Source organism: Primulina eburnea, chromosome 8, assembly GCF_022965805.1.
Source record: "Primulina eburnea isolate SZY01 chromosome 8, ASM2296580v1, whole genome shotgun sequence".
NCBI lineage: Eukaryota > Viridiplantae > Streptophyta > Magnoliopsida > Lamiales > Gesneriaceae > Primulina > Primulina eburnea.
Window position 1 is genome coordinate 2,863,807 of NC_133108.1, and position 18,301 is coordinate 2,882,107.

Below are 18,301 nucleotides of genomic sequence, written 5' to 3' on the forward strand. Positions count from 1 at the left end.
TTTTTATTCTAAAAATATTACTTTTTATTGTGAATATCGATAGGGTTGATCCGTCTCACAGATAAATATTTGTAAGACCGTCTTGTCTCACAAGAGACCAATTCTATTAACAAATTATTTGCAATTTAAAATAACATAAGCATACTAAAATAACAATTCACGGGAAAAGAAATTTGGACGTCCATAAAATAAAAACATTTAAAATTTATTTATAAATTATAAGACTGCTAAAATAACAGTTTACAAGCACAAAAACAATATATCCATGAAATATTACATACACTGAATTTCATTAATTGTGTGAATATTGTAAAAATATGTGTTAAATATACAAACTATATCGAGCTTCATTTGAAATGAGCCCCATGCAATTGTTCATAAGTTAAAAACCGCCACGATCCTTTCGTGGGCAAAAACTTGTGTGAGACGGTCTCACGGGTCGTATTTGTGAGACGGATCTCTTATTTGGGTCACCCATGAAAAAAGTATTACTTTCTATGCTAAGAGTATTACTTTTTATTGTGAATATGGGTAGGGTTGACCCGTCTCACAGATTATGATCCGTGAGACGGTCTCACATGAGACCCACTCCCTTTCGCGAATGGACTAGAGACGGTTCTGAACGCCAAATCAATTCTATTTTTGATGGGTCGATTTCAATGCGATTTCTTGCCGAACCAGCATATTAAGCATGTCTATATGTCATGACAAATAAATTAGAACTATTTACTCAAAAGCAAAGGATAGTGGTTTTTGAGGAACAACGAATTAAAAGTCAAAACAATCAGTGAACTTTTTACTCAAGAATAAGTGGTTTCTCGAGGAACTAACAGTTAAAAATCAAAACAATATATAATTTATTTATTAAAAAACAAAAATTCATGTGATATGATTTTTTAGGCAAATTTGTGATACCTACATATTTTATTTCAAATATTTATAAAAAATATAATTTTTATATCAAAAATATTATTTTTTATTATAAATATAAATATATTTAACTCATTTTACGAAAAAAAATAGGTGAAAGTATCTAACAAAATATATATTGCAGTAATTATTATTGCGGTAGAAGTAGTTATGTGTTGAAAAGATGTAACATATTTCTCGTTCAGTCCACTCCTTGTCATTATTATTAAACAGTGGTCCTCAATAAACCCTAGCAAAAGCCTGTCTAGGGTTTATTCACTACATTTACATCTCCCTCGTCAGAGCTTGAATAAATTCAAGAAATCTTACGAAATGGGTGGCCTCCTCTTGCTCAGGAGATCATCATCTTCCACTTCATCGAAGAGGTTGGCTCTCACCGCTCTCAGCCATATCTTTCCCGAGAAGCTACCACCCCCTTCGTCAAATGCACTCATTTCTCCGCAAATTCCCTCTACTAGAGCTCTTCATAAGTCTTCGTCGTTTTTCCAGTCGACCCTCAGGGGGTTTCATTCTGGCCGGGCTTTGTGGGCGGAGTATGCCGTCGCTCACTTATCCGATGATGGGCCCGTTGATGATGGGCTTGAGATTTCCAAGCTCGGGATATCGCAGGAGATTGTCTCGGCCTTGGCTGGGAAGGGTATTAGTAGGCTTTTCCCCATTCAGGTATACTCAGTAGTTTCAAGAAGGGATGAAATTCGATAATTTTTCCACCATTTGGCACTAAATCTTGATCTTCCGGACCTTTAGGCCTACGGTGCCCCTAAAAAAGAATCGGATAAAAAAGAACACAACTTTGATGATAACGGACAGCAGGGGCTGCTAGGAAGCAATCGATCTTACCCACTAGTTTGAGCTGAAATGTAGTCCGTTTTTATCCTTTTTTTGTTTCTTGAACTTTTGTGGTACTGAAGTATGAACTAAATTGTTAATGTGTTTGGATTCATAAATTGGAAGTGAAAAGAAGGGATTAGTATTTGAGTGGAAAAACACCTAGGTCCTAGTGGACGATGTATGTTACAAGCTACATTTTTCTTTTGGGTTGTTCTTTCTTTTGTATGTCATCTCTTTGAGTGGTTGCTCTTTTCATCTTTTGAATCAGATGATATTTTTTTATTCTTTGACAATTGTAGAGGGCTGTTTTGGAACCAGCTATGCAGGGGCGCGACATGATTGGCCGAGCAAGGACGGGAACTGGGAAGACTCTAGCTTTCGGAATTCCCATAATCGATAAGATAATTCGATACAATGAGAAGCATGGGTCGGTTATATGAGATTAAAATTTTGAATGTTTCAGTGTGTGTTAATTGATTTAGAATCATTAATTGTTATAAGCTAAATGTTCTGTTTATGCTTATTGTTCTTCAGACAGGGTCGGAATCCTTTGGCACTTGTATTGGCTCCTACCAGAGAACTTGCTCGTCAAGTGGACAAAGAGTTTTCCGAGACTGCGCCAAAATTAGATACTCTGTGCGTCTATGGGGGTGTTCCAATTTCTCGTCAAATGAGTACTCTCGACCGTGGTGTTGATGTGATTGTCGGCACTCCTGGACGTGTCATTGATTTGATTAAGCGTGGTGCTTTAAATTTGTCGGAGGTGAAGTTTGTCGTCCTTGATGAAGCTGATCAAATGCTTAATGTGGGATTCGCAGATGACGTTGAGGTTATCTTGGGATATATTACGCAGAAGCATCAAACCTTGATGTTTTCAGCCACAATGCCAAATTGGATATTGAGACTTACGCAGAAGTTTTTGAAAAACCCAGTTACCATTGATCTTGTGAGATGAAGACTCCGTTCTATTGCATTGAATATTTTTCGATTGCTTTGAGCAAGTTTTACAGCTCCTATTTGGATTACTTCCAGCTTTTTTTTTTCTTTTATCTTCACTGGAACTTATTGATTGTAATATGTACTGCAGGTGGGAGAATCTGACCAGAAATTAGCAGATGGGATTTCCTTATATGCAATTACGGCCGACATGCGCGAGAAACCAGCTATCATTGGACCTTTGATAACGGTATTAATATAGATCTTCAATCAACGGACCATTATTGACTGGATATTTGTTCTGGCAGCTGCATTTACTTTGACGTTTAATTTTAATTATTAAGGGGCAATTATCATCTGAAGTCAAACTTTTTTATATTTGATGTTATACCAGGAACATGCAAAGGGAGGCAAATGCATTGTTTTCACACAAACTAAGCGTGATGCTGATCAATTGGCATATGCTATGCAAAGAAACTTTAAGTGTGAAGCATTGCATGGTGATATTTCACAGAACCAAAGGGAAAGAACTTTATCTGCTTTTCGAGAAGGACGTTTTAATACTTTAGTGGCTACTGATGTCGCTGCCCGTGGCCTTGATGTACCCAATGTTGATCTGGTGATTCTTCTTTCTGTTCTCGCATGTGCTTGTTTATGGTGCATTTTATTTGTAATCATAGGTTATTACACAGAGAAAATGGATGAAGTGCATTAGTTTCCATTTTATGCCGTCTAAATTTTAACTTTCAAATCCGCATAAATGAGCTCAATTGGATTTCAGTTGCAGTTGTGGTGTTCTGATAAGATATGCTTGTTTTTAATGCTCGAAAAGAAAACTTTGGCATGGTTTTCTTTTTTACTAAGTCAATGCATGGAACATGTGATGCCATTCTTTAATATTAAGATGTAAGCACCACGATTTATGTCAGGAATTATCATTAGTGTACAAGTGTTAAAATTACTACAGTTTTGTGGCTCTTTTGGCAATTAATCAACTGAGTCTTTTATCTTCATCATATGTGGTATCTCATGTTTGTGATGAATTCTATAATTTAAATCTATCATCTAAAGCACAGTAATTGTTATACCCCTAGTAGAGGGAGTTCAACGGGGATGCAATTTTAATGTTGCCTTTGTTGGAACTCTTGTTCTTTCCTTTCTTTGTTCATAGAACCGGGGTTAAAATGGATGGTTTATTCTGGCCAGGTGATACATTTTGAACTTCCAAGCTCTTCAGAGCTTTTTGTTCATCGGTCTGGGAGAACAGGTCGTGCTGGGAAGAAGGGTAGTGCAATTCTCATCTATTCTACACACCAATACAGGGAAGTTAAGGGTATCGAACGTGAAGTTGGATGCCGGTTTGTCGAGGTAAGTTGTCTATTATGTTGTATGTATAATTACAACTATAAGAGACATGTCTCATATGTGGTATCTAACACCCAAACTTTCAGATCTGTCGAAGAAGTCTAGTTATTAATTGCTTGCATGTTGGTTTTGATCACACGACTAAATTCTTTAAAATTTGCCCGTGTAGCTTCCAAAAATAGCTGTTGATGCTGGAGCCTTGGACATGTATGGTGGTATGGATCGTGGTGGTCGTTTTGGTAATATTGGAAATATGGGAGGCGGTCGACGTGATTCTGGTGGTTTTGGCAATTCTGGTGGTGGCCGTTTTGGTGGTAACAGTGGTTCTGGTGGTGGTCGTAGTGGGGGATTTGGTTCAGGACGGTCGGGAGGATATGGATCTGGTGGGGGATTTGGTGGACAGGGTTCTGGCCGCTCTGGCAATTTCGGCAGTTTTGGGTCTGGCCGTTCAAATGGTTTTGGAGACCTAGGAGGCTCAGATCGTAATAGTGGTTTTGGAAACTTTGGTGGTTCTAGTCGCTCGAGTGGTTTTGGGGATTTTGGATCAGATCGTTCCAGTGGATTTGGCAGTTCACGATCTGGGCAGAATCGTTCAAGCCGTGTTGGTGATTTTTCTGATGAAAATAATGATGGTAAGCGGAATACAGGGAGGAGATTCTTTTGAAGCAGGTATGTTTTAAAAATCTACACATCATACGGCTCGCAAGATTTTCCAGGCTTGCCTTGAGAAAGCTTGTGTCAGCTTCACTCACTTTTATCTCTGAGTTTCTTTTACACCTTAAATTTCTACAATATACAATTTATCACTCTGATTATTATTTAGTCATTTTTTGGTAATTTTGGATGTGGTTATAGTTTGAATTGTCACTGTAGTTTATACTTCTGTGTTCTTGTTATTGTTTCTAATGAGATGGCCTTGTGTTCATGTAATTTCAGTATGACAGGGCATACTCCATACGACTAGTAAAAACTAAAGGTTGCTTTTGTGGGCTGGAGTCCAAGAGTCTTGCTATGGCTTTGCTATGGCTCTAAGTCTCTAACTGGTCATCCAACCGTCTTTGATCCTACTGTTCATAATCTTGTTAATCGAAGAAAGTTGGTCCAATTGCAGTGGTGTAAGGTCCTTGAATGTAATTTGATAATAACCTCCGAGGTTCTGTTTTTTGTTCTTGTTTTTAATCATCTATATCCACTAGTGTAAGTCAAGCTTGGAATTGACATCAGGAAACAAAAGTAGCCAATGCTTCAGAATATATACGAAGGGTGTGTGATTCTTGTAGGACGACGTATCTAATGGTTATTATTCCAGTTAAGTATGTGTTTTGCTGTGGTTTTTGTTGTGCATTCGTTTGCGCTGATCTTTATCATGTTGTCATTTCACTTTATACGGGATAATATACAGAAAGCAGGATATGAACATTTGCTATGCTCTAAGATTTAAATTTGTTTTCATTTGCGTTGGTTGTCACCCTTGAAGATTATAAAGAAGACTGTAGAAAAGTAGACGTATGAAACTGCGAGGAAGAACAAATACCCCCTTCTATAATTAAATTAAAACCAATAAAAGGGGAGGACATCAAATTACAAATCTGGATGAACTTGGTTGACTGGAAATAGATGAACGATAAATTCCAATCTATTTCTTTTCCCACAAGTTCCAAGATTCTTGATTTCTTTGTTGCTAGGATTATAAAGAACCAAGTCACCACCACTACTTTCCAGGATCCATTCCCCGTTATTCCAAAATCTTAATGGTCTATGAATTCTTGGAAGAGGGCCAATACTTGACACCTTAGTCCAAGAACTTGCGACACCTGTTAAGTTGTCCAATACCCATATGTTAAAAGTTTTATCAACTTGCTTGATAGGATACACAATCAAAGCAATTGATTCTTTTAGGGTGAAAATTGCTCTTGTAATCCTGCCTTCTCCTCCCAAGGCTTCCATCCCTGATGGCAAAGGCGTCGTTTCAAAGATTTCCTGGCTCATATTAAATGAAAGTCTCACTTCAGTACTGCTATCTGGAGCCCACCAACAAAAAGATTTGGTTCTTGTAAACCATACTCCATGTGTTATGGTACATAATGTTTGCTGGGATATTATTGCCATGTTTCTTCCTTGAATTTGTCTTTGAAGAGCATATCTCAACTTGATTAATGAGGCGACTCATCGGACACACAAAATAAGATCTGCATGACTTTGAAGTTGTTTGTGATAGGATTAAAACCTATTCTTAGTTCACCACCACATATTTTGGCATCAGAAAGACGTGATACTAGTGATGCGAATAAGGGTGTCAATTCGGGTAGGTTAGATTGGTTGGGTCGGGTTGAGCAATAGTACTATTCAAAAATTGCTCAACCGGAATCCAATCAACCAGAAAACTCTCAATCCGAACTCGAACCCTAATCAACCCGATCAACTCAATTTTTATTTTTTTTAAATAAAATTAAAAAAATATATTTTAATTTATAATAATAACAAAATCTCCATCATATATATGATTTAAATTTGAAAGTCTAATTGTAGAAAAATAAACATATATTTACTAAATTAAATAAACAAATATTTAAAAAAATAAAAAATATTCAAAATAAATATTAAATTATGAAAATTTATGATATAAATATACAATAAATATTTTTTCAGATATACAATACATAAAAATGTGGGCAATATTTATTAATTATATTTTTTTCAAAAAAAAAATTGAAATGTTCGGGGTTAATCCGGGTTGACCCGAACCCAACTCAACCCGATAATTTTTTTCGGGTCAGCTATCGGATCCAACTTGATCTGACCTGAACCCGAAAACCTCAATCCCAAACCTAATTTTTTTCGAGTTGAACTGTGTCGGATTGGTGGATCGTGTCTGATTTTGACACCCCTAGATGCGAACAATAATTTGAGATCTCCTATAACTTGATTCCATAAAGCAATTTTGTCATGAAAACCATACAAAGCAACAATACCATTACAAGGGCCTATCAATCTAACATGCATGATCGAATGTGTCGGTTAAAAATGGAGAAAATTCTTGATCAGCTAAAGTCTTATCTTCATCATTTCTTAATAATGAGATGACCCTTTCTTTGTAATATTGTCACGTTTAACGACAAGTAAATCATCATCTTCTTAGAAGAGAATGACGTACAATGTTTAGTAACGGAACTTGGATCTCTTGTAAGGAAATACCAAGATTAGCACATACATCTGAATCTGATAATATTTCTATAATTACATCTTCATATATGTCCATTGCTTAAAAAATCTCTTGCACAATCTTTCATTTTTTCCGATACGCTTTTTTCAATAATTTGACTTCGTCCCGTTTTAATCCTTGGAGAATGGATCGATAAAGCTTAAATGTCAAACAAACAAAACTACCTGATAGATTCTAAACCTTCCACATATTTAGCATTTTCCTTGTAATATGGAGAACTTTAGAGCATACACATCTTTAGAACTAAGCCAAAAAAATGTGCAATAGTACCTTTATATCATTCATAATAAAAGACAAATAAGAGGAAAAACAGTCATTTTGACCATGTATCTTTAAAATCATAACATTCACAAAAAAAGGTTTCACTTTTTTCACAAGCTACCACTTTGTTCGTTTTTTTCAGAAAAAAATGTATGCATATTGCTAACTAATATTTACTGGCCGTTGGTGGCATGCATATTCAAACATGGGCTAATTTTGTGTAACTAATAGTTCACTTGGCAAAAAAATATGGTAAAAACTTGTGTGAGACAGTCTCACGGGTCGTATTTGTGAGACGAGTCTCTTATTTGGGTTATCCATGAAAAGTATTACTTTTTATATAAAGAGTATTACTTTTTATTGTGAATATCGATAGGGTTGATTCGTCTCACAAATTAAAATCCGTGAGACTTTATGAAGCACTTGAATTAGGGTTTAGATCATTTGGCAAAATCTCAGATGCCCTGCCATATTTTTTTCCCCTTGAAAACATACAATGGAATTGTAATAAAAACCTAAGCAATTGTACTTATATATAATGACCTCATTAAAACCTTAGATTACAAATTATTGTCATAATAGATCTCTAACAAACAAAATCAAGATTGAATGCACATTTATATGAGCAACTTCCGACACCAATTCCATCCTCTCACTCAGTCCTAAAAATGGATAACATATCTAATCACCAACCATCATTGATATATGCAATAGATCATGATTCTTTAAATTAAAATACAATTTCCTCAATGTAATTTTATTTATTTTTTAATGATTTTTTTTTAAAATAGTACGAGATTATTCTTAACATTCCTTAATTTAGTATTTATGTTATGTCGGAATAAATTTATAAAATAATTTCAAGAAACAATATATATGTAAATAAATTTAAAAAATGATATATTCCAATTTTTACCATGGTCTGGACTCTGGTACAAGCATTTCAAACTGCAAAAAGACTTGGGTTTCACCATGCCATGAAATCTCTTGTTGTACAAATTAAAGGTAGATCTTGTGCTGGATTTCAATAATTGATATACTTTCCTAAATAGCCTTTGTCTTCACCAGTTCACTTCTTTCTTCGTTCACCACTTCCCCTTCATTAAAAAAAAAATGTTGTAAAAAAAGAAAAGAAGAGAGAATAGTTCGAAGATCTGAAGCTCATTTAAGCTATCAACACACAAAGATCTCAATAGTGGCGAAAAGCTACTCATTATCTTCTTCCATTGCTTTTACTTACTTTAGTTCATTTATTCCTCGGACCGGTCCTCTTCTTTCCCTTTTTCTCTTTTCTTGTACGAGTTTTTCAAACTTGCTGTAAAAGCTTCAAGATCTGCTTTAGTTTTTGTTTTTCTTGAAGCCCTTGTGAAGTTTTCGGTTGTTGTAACCTGCTTCATTTCTCCTCTTTTCATTGTTTGAGCTGAAAACGGAAGAAATTGGAGAGTAATGGGTGGTGCGTGTCAGTTTGGATGAAAAGGTTGGCTCTTTTTGGTCGTCAAGGGGGCGAGGTGGGGTGGGGTGAGGTGGGAGTTTCAGGTGTGACCTTTCGAAGTATATGATTTTTCATGAAGCCCTTTTGTTTTTAGGGCTATTGTTTTTTTGGGTTCTGGTAGTTGTCATTCTATTTGGAATATGAAGTTGTCATCTTCGTCTTCCACGTCGGGCTTTGATACGCAGGCGGGGGAAGGTTTGCTGGTTTCATTATTATTATTTATTTTTTTCGAGAATGTTTTTTTAAATTTATTTGCAGTTTTCTTGATATGTGTTTCTTATGTGAGTGATAGACGAGAAGAAATGCTTGAATTCGGAGCTGTGGCATGCGTGTGCAGGTCCTCTGGTATCGCTTCCACAAATTGGGAGTCGGGTTGTGTATTTTCCTCAAGGACATAGCGAGCAGGTTTCTTACAATTTCAGTCGCATGTTCTCTGGTTCAATACTTTCATGTAGTATTGACGTTTGAGGTTATTAAACAGTTCATGGAATAAATTTATGGTAGTTCGTTTAGTTAGTTTATTTGATATGTCACCGTGGTTCCTCGAAATTGGCTTAATAACCACAGTTTCAATTCTCAGAGCAATATAACGGAATTGGTTGCGGTTTTTTTAACTTTCTTTTTTGTTAAATCTTCATATTTTTTTTTAAAATTTCAAAACGTTTTAATCTGTAAGTGATGTTTAAACTTTATTTAACATCCTAGCTACCAGAAATGGAAGTTAATGGAGTATGGGGGAATTCCAATCATTTAGAAACACATTTAAGCATCTCTTACATTCCCAAAACAAAGCTAGTGATTTAGTAGCATCTGTTACACCAAAGGCTTGGTGTCGTCGTGGTAATAAACAATGACTTCGTGGTACTACAAGAATGAGATTTCATTAGTTTAGGGACTTGAAAATATAATAAAAGATGGGCAGACTTTTCCGTCTTTGAAAATGAGATGTGGCTATGTTGAAAACACATTAATATTACTTGCAAACATATCCGAGCCAGATTAAAAGTTCAGGGTTACCTGATATTGTAATAGTCATTGATCAACTTGTCAATGATGGGTTAAAATTAATGAAATTTTTTATGTTGAAGTACTTATTATGTCAATGAATACATAATTGTAATGACGTAATAAAAAGCATAATATCCAACACCAGTTCTGATAACTGATTGGTATTATAAAAACTCTTATAAGATGAGACACATAGTACATCGAGTGACGGAAAGGAGTAAATCTTAAATCATTTCATCTTAGGAGTTTAGTGCAATCAATTTTATTAAAAGATCAATAATCGCATCATGATATCCAACACCACTTCCAATAGAAAGCTGACGATCTCTATTTTGTGAAGGAATTGAATCTGTTAATTTTTTCTGAACCTTTTTTGTTTCTTATTTATTTTTGATTACCTTTTCCCAATATTTGTTTTTTTAAACTTATCTGTTCTTCTATTCTTTTTCCTTTTTCTTTTGATGAAATTAATTCTCCATGTTATAGCCGACATATAACCGTTCCAAAATTTTGTTCCATTTCACGCTGATATATCGCCTTTAACTGTTCTTTTACCTTCTCCTTTACAAATTTGGAAATATGGAACAGTAGTGGTAGTTCTTATTCCAGTGCCCTTTGTATTTTTCTACTTGTCTTGGGCAGTGATGAATTCTTGCCTGGCATAATTAATTTGCTACATTAAATCAATTAAATATATTTTCCCAATACGTAAATTATTCAATGTGATTCTGACATTCAGTTGCTGTAAGCTTCAGCTGGTTGAATATAGTTCAACACATGCGTTTTCAATTATTATTCTGGAATGAGCTTATGTATCCTACAAGAATGATAATATTCGTAAGACTAAGGTGCCCATGGTGTAATTTTGATCAGTGATTTGTATATAGGTTACTGCCTCGACGAACAAGGAAGTAGATGCAACGATCCCTAACTATCCTGGCTTGTCACCACAATTAATCTGCCAACTTCACAATGTTACAATGCACGTATGTCACTTTTTTTTAATACATGTTTCTACTTTTGACCAGCATTATTTTTATTAATGGCCTAAATTCTCAATGTTGCAGGCTGATGTTGAAACAGAAGAAGTATACGCTCAGATGACTTTGCGACCACTTAGCCCTGTATCACTCTTAAACTTAGCATTTATGAATTCTATCTAGTCACTGTTGGTCAACAACTACTAACTTTTCTAAAAAAAATTAGAAACAACTACTAACTTTTCAATTTTGGTTAGCAAGACCAAAAGGACATATGCCTGCTGCCGGCAGAACTTGGCTCACCAAGCAAACAGCCAACCAACTATTTCTGTAAAACATTGACAGCTAGTGATACCAGCACTCATGGAGGATTCTCTGTTCCTCGCCGAGCAGCTGAGAAAGTTTTTCCTCCTCTTGTAGGTTTCATCAGTACTTGTGTTTACTAGTTTGCCATTGTAGTTTTTATTAATTGCCTACCTTGTTGGGTTAAGTTATAAATTTTTTTTCAGGATTACTCTCTGACGCCTCCTGCACAAGAATTAATTGCAAAAGATCTTCATGGCAATGAATGGAAGTTCAGGCATATATTCCGAGGTTGGTTTCGAGAATACTTTGTCCCAAATCGCTTCAGTTTATTTTGGTAACTATTGTTAAAGAATTAATTTGGCACTTGTTGATACACATTTCTTTGTGATGTCATAAATTCAAGAGTTTTCAAGGACAAATGAAATAATAATTTTATTACTTAGTGATCCACATCTTAAAATTATGATTTTGGAAGAAGATGTGTGTTTGTAGTTTGTACATATGTGTTTGAGTTTGACAAAGAGAGAGAAATAGTGCTCAATCACAATAGATATTGAACAATGGATGAGTTGATCATGCTTTGAATATTAACAGTTGATGTTGTGCATATTTGATTTGATAAGAACATCTGAGGAGATTTTAGCCTGTGGACATTGCTATTTGTTGGTATGACACATTTTGGACATTTTGACAAGAGTAGATTTTTTTATGGAATTGATTAATTGAGTAGGCCATAGTCTTCTTTCAACATTTTATTCAGAGAGGTTTCAGTTAGGGGGCTACTCATGGGATACTGAAATATAGCACCTGCATATCAAATATGCTGACAAATTTTTCTAGGTGGAATTTCATTCATGAGTTGCTTATAGATTGACTCACATATCCAGGTCAGCCAAAGAGACATCTCCTTACTACCGGATGGAGTGTTTTTGTGAGTGCAAAGAGAATTGTTGCTGGAGATTCTGTTATATTCATTTGGTATGTTGTCTGGATTTTTGTGGAGCTTTTTCATGATTGCACTTTTTTCCGCTTTGACTTAGAGCTTTCTGTTTAGCTGTTGATTTCAATAACCTAAATTAATAAAGCAAAGATGTTTAACATATAATTTTGCTCCCAATATTATATTGGAATGTTGTGGGATATGTCGTTTGGAGGGTGAAATGGTGATTTGTCATTTAATCATTCACAAGGCTAATCTCCTGCACCAGATATATTATTATTCGTATCATAATCTCTCTCATCATATACAATAACTTTAATGACAACCTTATTGCGTTATATCTTCTTCTTCTTCTTTGATTTTTTTTTTGTTTCTGCTGTTTTCTCTCTTTCTTTTACTCTCTTATCAGGAATGAAAATAATCAGTTGCTCTTGGGGATTCGGCGTGCTAATCGTTCCCAGACTGTTATGCCTTCGTCTGTTCTGTCAAGCGACAGTATGCACATCGGTCTTCTTGCAGCAGCTGCCCATGCTGCTGCAACAAATAGTCGTTTCACTATCTTTTACAATCCAAGGTGTGTTTCTAAATTTTATTGTCTTAGGTAAGACGCTCCTTCACACGTTTTGTTATTCTATTCTCAGGGCTAGTCCATCTGAGTTTGTGATACCTCTGGCGAAGTATGCCAAAGCAGTTTATCATACCCGAGTTTCTGTGGGGATGCGCTTTCGGATGCTTTTTGAAACAGAGGAATCCAGTGTCCGTAGGTATGTCTAAATGTTCCTGCATATTAAATGCATGCGGCAAGTGAGAAAGAAGTCCACCTTTTGATCTTCATTTTTCTCAAACTCGTGCACTTTGAATCTGTACGAATCTGGAACGCTCTATTTTGTGTATAAACATAAAGCCCAAAGTTTTTTATTTGAGTGAAAAGATTTTAGTGTTGTTCCATTTTTTGAAAATAATTTTACCTTTTGAATATATATTCCATTGGTAATTGGATTTATCTTTTTTTTTTCATTCTTAAAAAATAAAATCAAAGTTTTATGTATATTTCTGGGAAATGAGTTGGAATTTGAAGCTTGTTTTGACCTCATTAAGGCTTCGTTTGGTTTGGCTTGGACACAAGTTAGGCTGTCACATGTTCAAATACACTTATTGCATCATCTTATATTTTCCTGGTAATTATTTCAAAACATGCTTGTACGTTGTTTAATGTTTTTCAAAGCTTATCAACTTTCAGAAAAAAACATGCTATTTAAACCTTATTCTTATACTTAAGAAGCAAAGGCATCACAATGTCTTCAAGCATTTCACTTTAAAAAAAGTGAAACCCAGCACATTATGGATTGTGAAAATTCTAATTCTTCATGGTTTGATACTGAATATCAAAAGCTTAGGAGATTATGTGCAAATATTTTTGCTGTCACTTGAAAATTTTAAGGTCACTTGTACTCTTGGACGGATAAAGTGGTATGCACACTACTGAAATCTTGTACGTTTTAACATAGGTACATGGGTACAATTACCAGCATAAGCGATTTGGATCCTGTTCGTTGGCCAAATTCACATTGGCGCTCGGTAAAGGTATATTGATTGCTTTCTCATTCATTGTCTCTGCTACCGAGGCGAAACCAAAATGCCAAACCAAGACCCGCTTTGTGAAGGCGGCGGAGTATAGATTTCAGAACGTGATGGCACTAAAATGCTGCTTCAGCTTCTGAAATCCTTTGCTCAATCTATTCCACGCCCTTGAATAAAGAATCCTCATTCTACTGCCTCTTTTTAAAGCACTTCTGACTATATCTGGGGTCCTTTTTGCCCATTTTTTGTTTACATTTTCCCTTACTGTAGAACTACAAATTCTGGTGATAATTAAAGCAATTATTATGGTTCTGTTTTATGGTTCTCATAAGTGGTCTACTTGTGTTATTTTTTTGTGAATGGCTAAATTAGTCTCAAAATCATGAACTCGGCTGGGGCCTTAGCCTCAAGGCCCTTGAGATCCTCAGTGAGATGTTTGTGCGGATTGAATTGTTTTCTATGTGCATCATATGTAGCTTTCCACAGGACACTTGTGCATATTTTCTGTGTCGTTTAAAAAATGTGGAACTTGAACATAAGTATCCTGCATTTTCTTTATTCAGGTGGGATGGGATGAATCAACTGCTGGGGAGAAGCAACCAAGAGTTTCTTTGTGGGAGGTTGAACCTCTGACAACCTTTCCCATGTACCCATCTCCATTTTCCCTCAGATTGAAACGACCATGGCCATCTGGACTTCCTTTCTTCCCTGGTTTGGTTTATAATAGTTGGCTGAGAAAATTATTCATATTTCTTGTGTTTAATTTAGATTTTGATACGCTCCTTTTTATGTTTTATTTTTGTGCCATTCAGGTCTTAGAGATGGTGATATGAGCATGAATACTTCACTTGCATGGCTTCGTGGGGGTATGGGAGATCAAGGGATCCACTCACTAAATTTCCAGGGATTTGGTGCATCCCCGTGGATGCAACCAAGGCTCGATGCTTCCATACTTGGTTTACAACCTGATGCCTACCAACTAATGGCAGCGGCTCCACATCAGGAAGCAGGGTCATTTGGTCCCAGTAAACTTACCAATCAGCCCTTGCTGCAATTCCAGCAAAATAGTCCAAATATTTCTGCTTCACTGATACAGAATCAGATGCAGCAACTGTCCCATTCTCAACAGAATTCCCTTCCTAACTTTCCAGAAAACAATGCTATTTCTCAGGCTCAAATTTTGCAACAGCAGTTGCAGCTCCGTCAGCCATTTAATGATCAGCTGCGGCAGCAACAACTACTTCAGCAATCTCAGCAACTGCATCCACAATTTCAAGATGAACAAACCGAAAAAACCATACCCTGTGGCCTGCGAATGGGATTGACCTCTGAGCCGCAGCTCTCACCTTTGCAGACCTTGTCGTCAACAAACCAGCTGCAGAACTTCGTGGATATCGTTGGTGACCATATGACTTCATCTAATAATTCTTCCATGCAGAGTTTTCTAAGTTCATTTTCCCGTGAAGGAGCATCCCACCCAGTGAACCTGCTCGGTCCCAGTCCTATAGTCTCACCTTCCTCATCTTCAAAACGACTAGCATTAGACCCTCAATTACCTTCTAAGGTTTCTCAATTTGGCGTGCCCCATCCGGAAGAATTGATGATATCCCATTCCAAAGTCTCTGACCTTTCAGCCTTGTTGCCACCGTTTCCTGGTAGAGAATTTCCTGATTTCCATGGTGTGACAGATACCCATAATACTTTGTTGTTTGGAGTTAGTACAGACACATCAGTGATAATAAGAAGTGACATGTCAACCCTTAGAAATGGTGGCAATGCGAATGAATCACTACCATTGCCATATGCACCCCCTGCATTTGCAAGTGCTGCAGCCACCGACTTTCCTCTTAATTCAGACATGACAACCTCAAGTTGTGTCGTTGAATCAGGTTATTTACACTCAGAAAATGTTGATCAAACAACCTCATCACCTGGAACCTTCGTGAAGGTGAACAAGCATGTTTTTTCCCGCACATATTTCTCAACTATTTTGATAACACATCTTTGTTCAGATTTGTCGCTTTTCTATGCAAAAAAATTTGAGAGGTGGATATGATCCTGGCTTCTCATAATGGCATGCACATTTTGAAGGATTGACATAATTCCCTTAACCTTTTCTTCATAGGCTCCTGTATGAAGAATTTATTTTAGTTCCAACTCCGTATAACAGTGCCTTTCTATTGAGATATTATTTCTTTAAGGTCAAGGGAATCATGTCTTTAAATTCGGGAACCCTGTATGTTTCCTTTATCTGATGAACTGCCCTATTTTAGATATGTTTATATGGTCATTACGCCACCTTCTGATATGACATTCAAGGATCCATGGCTTTTTTGCTTTCAGAGTGTGATCAAATTCTTTCCCTTTTGAACAATATGTCACTGTTTTAGTAGCCAATTCTACTATTGATTTTTATATATAACTTTCAGGTTCACAAGTCAGGGTCCTTTGGACGGTCATTCGATATCTCCAAATTTAGCAGTTACCATGAGCTGCGGAGCGAGCTTGCTCGCATGTTTGGGCTTGAAGGCTTGTTGGAAGAACCTCAAAGATCAGGCTGGCAGCTTGTATTTGTTGACCGAGAGAATGATGTTCTTCTTCTCGGTGATGACCCTTGGCAGTAAGCTTCTATCTTCTTGCATTTCTTTTTTTTTTTTTGATAGAAGACTTATCTTCTTGCATTTCTCTCTTGCTTTTAATTTTCTGTTTGAGATTTTGACCTATACATTTTTTGCGTATGCTGCATAGTGATTCCTCAAAACAGCACCTATGAGATGGACTCCAAAAAATGTTATTTGATTACCATTTATGTCTGAACATCATCAATAGAGTTCCCCTTTTATTCCAGGGAATTTGTGAACAACGTCTGGTGTATCAAAATTCTCTCCCCTCTTGAAGTGCGGCAGATGGGTAAAGAGGGCCTTGATCTTCCTAACTCTGTCCAGACGCACCAGCTCTCCAATAGCGGCAATAGCTGTGATGATCATATGAATCGGAAGGACTCCAGAAGCATCTTAAATGGGATTCCAACTGCGGGTTCACTTCATTACTGATGACCTGTAGCCAATTGTGAAAACTATGCGAAATGTTTCTTGTAGACTACCAAAATATTCTCCACTGGTCTTGGTCAGACAATTTTTTACATATTATCTGTTTTAGGCCAATGATGGTATGTAACCTGTTTATCTAGTTAGCTTATGATCATTTGAAGCTCTCCGCCAGATGATTACCATGTATACATGCAATGGATCCTCATCCTTGTAGAAATAATTTGACGTTAATGAAACTGTAAGACGTATTGTTGTTTGCATCAAGTCGCGGCTTCACCTTCTCGACTGCGCCATATGTTATGACAGTGGTCAGGTAGTGTGTGTAAATGATTAAAATTATGCATGCTATAAATTGCTCTTATGATTGTTCTTATATCCACACTTGAAAAAAAAATGACAATAGGAAGAAGAAAGCTGAAGGGATGTACTTGAGACACTTGGTGCATGTAATCAACTTACATTATTAAAATGATCCTCAAAATTTATCTATTCCAAGTTTTGCTCTTTCAACCGGTTAAAATTGGGTATCGATCTTGTAACTTTTAAGTTTTTCAGCCTTTGGTCCTCACTTACCAAAATGATGATATGGTGTCGGACATATAAGCCACAGTTGAGTTATGATGATATGATGTCAGACATATGAGTCGAAATTGAGCTAGAGTTTTTGGCGTATGGTTAAAATATAATTTTTTAGAAAACTTAATCAACCATCATTGATATGTTAGAAATATGAATATATTACTTAACATTTACTCACAAAATAATAATAATTATAATAGTAATGGATAATACTTGGCATATGTTATAAGAAAGCTTATTTTTCATCTATAATCTATTTCATAACGATATATTATTTTAAAACTAAAGCAAAATTAGAACTTTAATCTTTCCAAATAAAATTACTAATATACAAATTTAAATCATAAAAGATAAAATTATGTTTTAATAAAGAAATTTTAGATAGAATTGAGAAACCGTAACTTTAAAATTTTAGGATTTGGCAAAATCGGGTTGACATTTATATTTTGATCGATCATTGTTTTATTTATTTAGTTATATAATATAATTTTGTATATATAAAAATTTTAAAAAAAATTGAGGCCGGAAGTCGCTAGCATTGTCATTGCTATCACGTCGGTATTTTCTCCATGCCCATACTCTGTCAAGAAAGAATTGCAGCTAAAAAAATAAACCTATGTTACATGACCAAGACCAACTCTGACTACCTAAAGGACCAAAGCACAGAATGTGTAAATGGAGAGGACATTTTTTCGCTATTTTCCCTGTTGTGGCAAGAATCAAACAACGAAGTATTTTTTTTTTTTTGAGGGAATGAAATGATTCTTTTAATATCACTCGAATGTGTGTCTAAATCGCAGAATCTTTCTGAAAGATGGA

General features: G+C 35.9%; 3 protein-coding genes across 3 annotated transcripts; 2 read left to right on the forward strand and 1 right to left on the reverse strand.

The window, feature by feature from the left end:
• The first annotated feature begins 1,119 nt into the window (after positions 1 to 1,119).
• On the forward strand, positions 1,120 to 5,397 carry LOC140838407 (DEAD-box ATP-dependent RNA helicase 53, mitochondrial-like). The gene is made up of 8 exons (XM_073204681.1): positions 1,120 to 1,593; positions 2,061 to 2,188; positions 2,296 to 2,707; positions 2,849 to 2,947; positions 3,092 to 3,316; positions 3,904 to 4,065; positions 4,232 to 4,731; positions 4,999 to 5,397. Exons 1-7 carry the CDS (start codon positions 1,243 to 1,245, stop codon positions 4,724 to 4,726), a joined length of 1,872 nt encoding a protein of 623 aa, XP_073060782.1. The 5' UTR covers positions 1,120 to 1,242; the 3' UTR covers positions 4,727 to 4,731; positions 4,999 to 5,397.
• Positions 5,398 to 5,643: 246 nt separating this feature from the next.
• LOC140837992 (uncharacterized) lies at positions 5,644 to 6,171 on the reverse strand. Its single transcript, XM_073204077.1, has one exon. It carries the CDS (start codon positions 6,169 to 6,171, stop codon positions 5,644 to 5,646), a length of 528 nt encoding a protein of 175 aa, XP_073060178.1.
• Positions 6,172 to 8,566: 2,395 nt separating this feature from the next.
• LOC140838408 (auxin response factor 6-like) lies at positions 8,567 to 17,167 on the forward strand. Its single transcript, XM_073204682.1, has 15 exons — positions 8,567 to 9,023; positions 9,133 to 9,233; positions 9,331 to 9,443; positions 10,934 to 11,032; positions 11,114 to 11,170; positions 11,284 to 11,442; positions 11,536 to 11,620; positions 12,220 to 12,310; positions 12,682 to 12,846; positions 12,914 to 13,036; positions 13,781 to 13,856; positions 14,417 to 14,564; positions 14,666 to 15,801; positions 16,283 to 16,473; positions 16,702 to 17,167. The coding sequence occupies exons 1-15, from the start codon at positions 9,016 to 9,018 to the stop codon at positions 16,904 to 16,906; spliced, it is 2,757 nt and encodes a 918-aa protein (XP_073060783.1). The 5' UTR covers positions 8,567 to 9,015; the 3' UTR covers positions 16,907 to 17,167.
• Positions 17,168 to 18,301: the final 1,134 nt, after the last annotated feature.

Excerpts from the sequence above, each read along its gene's own strand:
- LOC140838408 (XM_073204682.1), top strand. Across the intron at positions 11,621-12,219 it reads GTTCAGGCATATATTCCGAG|GTCAGCCAAAGAGACATCTC; the intron begins GTTGGTTTCGAG and ends TCACATATCCAG. Across the intron at positions 16,474-16,701 it reads CTCGGTGATGACCCTTGGCA|GGAATTTGTGAACAACGTCT; the intron begins GTAAGCTTCTAT and ends CTTTTATTCCAG.
- LOC140837992 (XM_073204077.1), bottom strand. The coding sequence starts at position 6,171 with ATGGCAATAATATCCCAGCAAACATTATGTACCATAACACATGGAGTA.
- LOC140838407 (XM_073204681.1), top strand. The coding sequence starts at position 1,243 with ATGGGTGGCCTCCTCTTGCTCAGGAGATCATCATCTTCCACTTCATCG. Across the intron at positions 2,189-2,295 it reads CGATACAATGAGAAGCATGG|ACAGGGTCGGAATCCTTTGG; the intron begins GTCGGTTATATG and ends ATTGTTCTTCAG. Across the intron at positions 3,317-3,903 it reads ATGTACCCAATGTTGATCTG|GTGATACATTTTGAACTTCC; the intron begins GTGATTCTTCTT and ends TATTCTGGCCAG.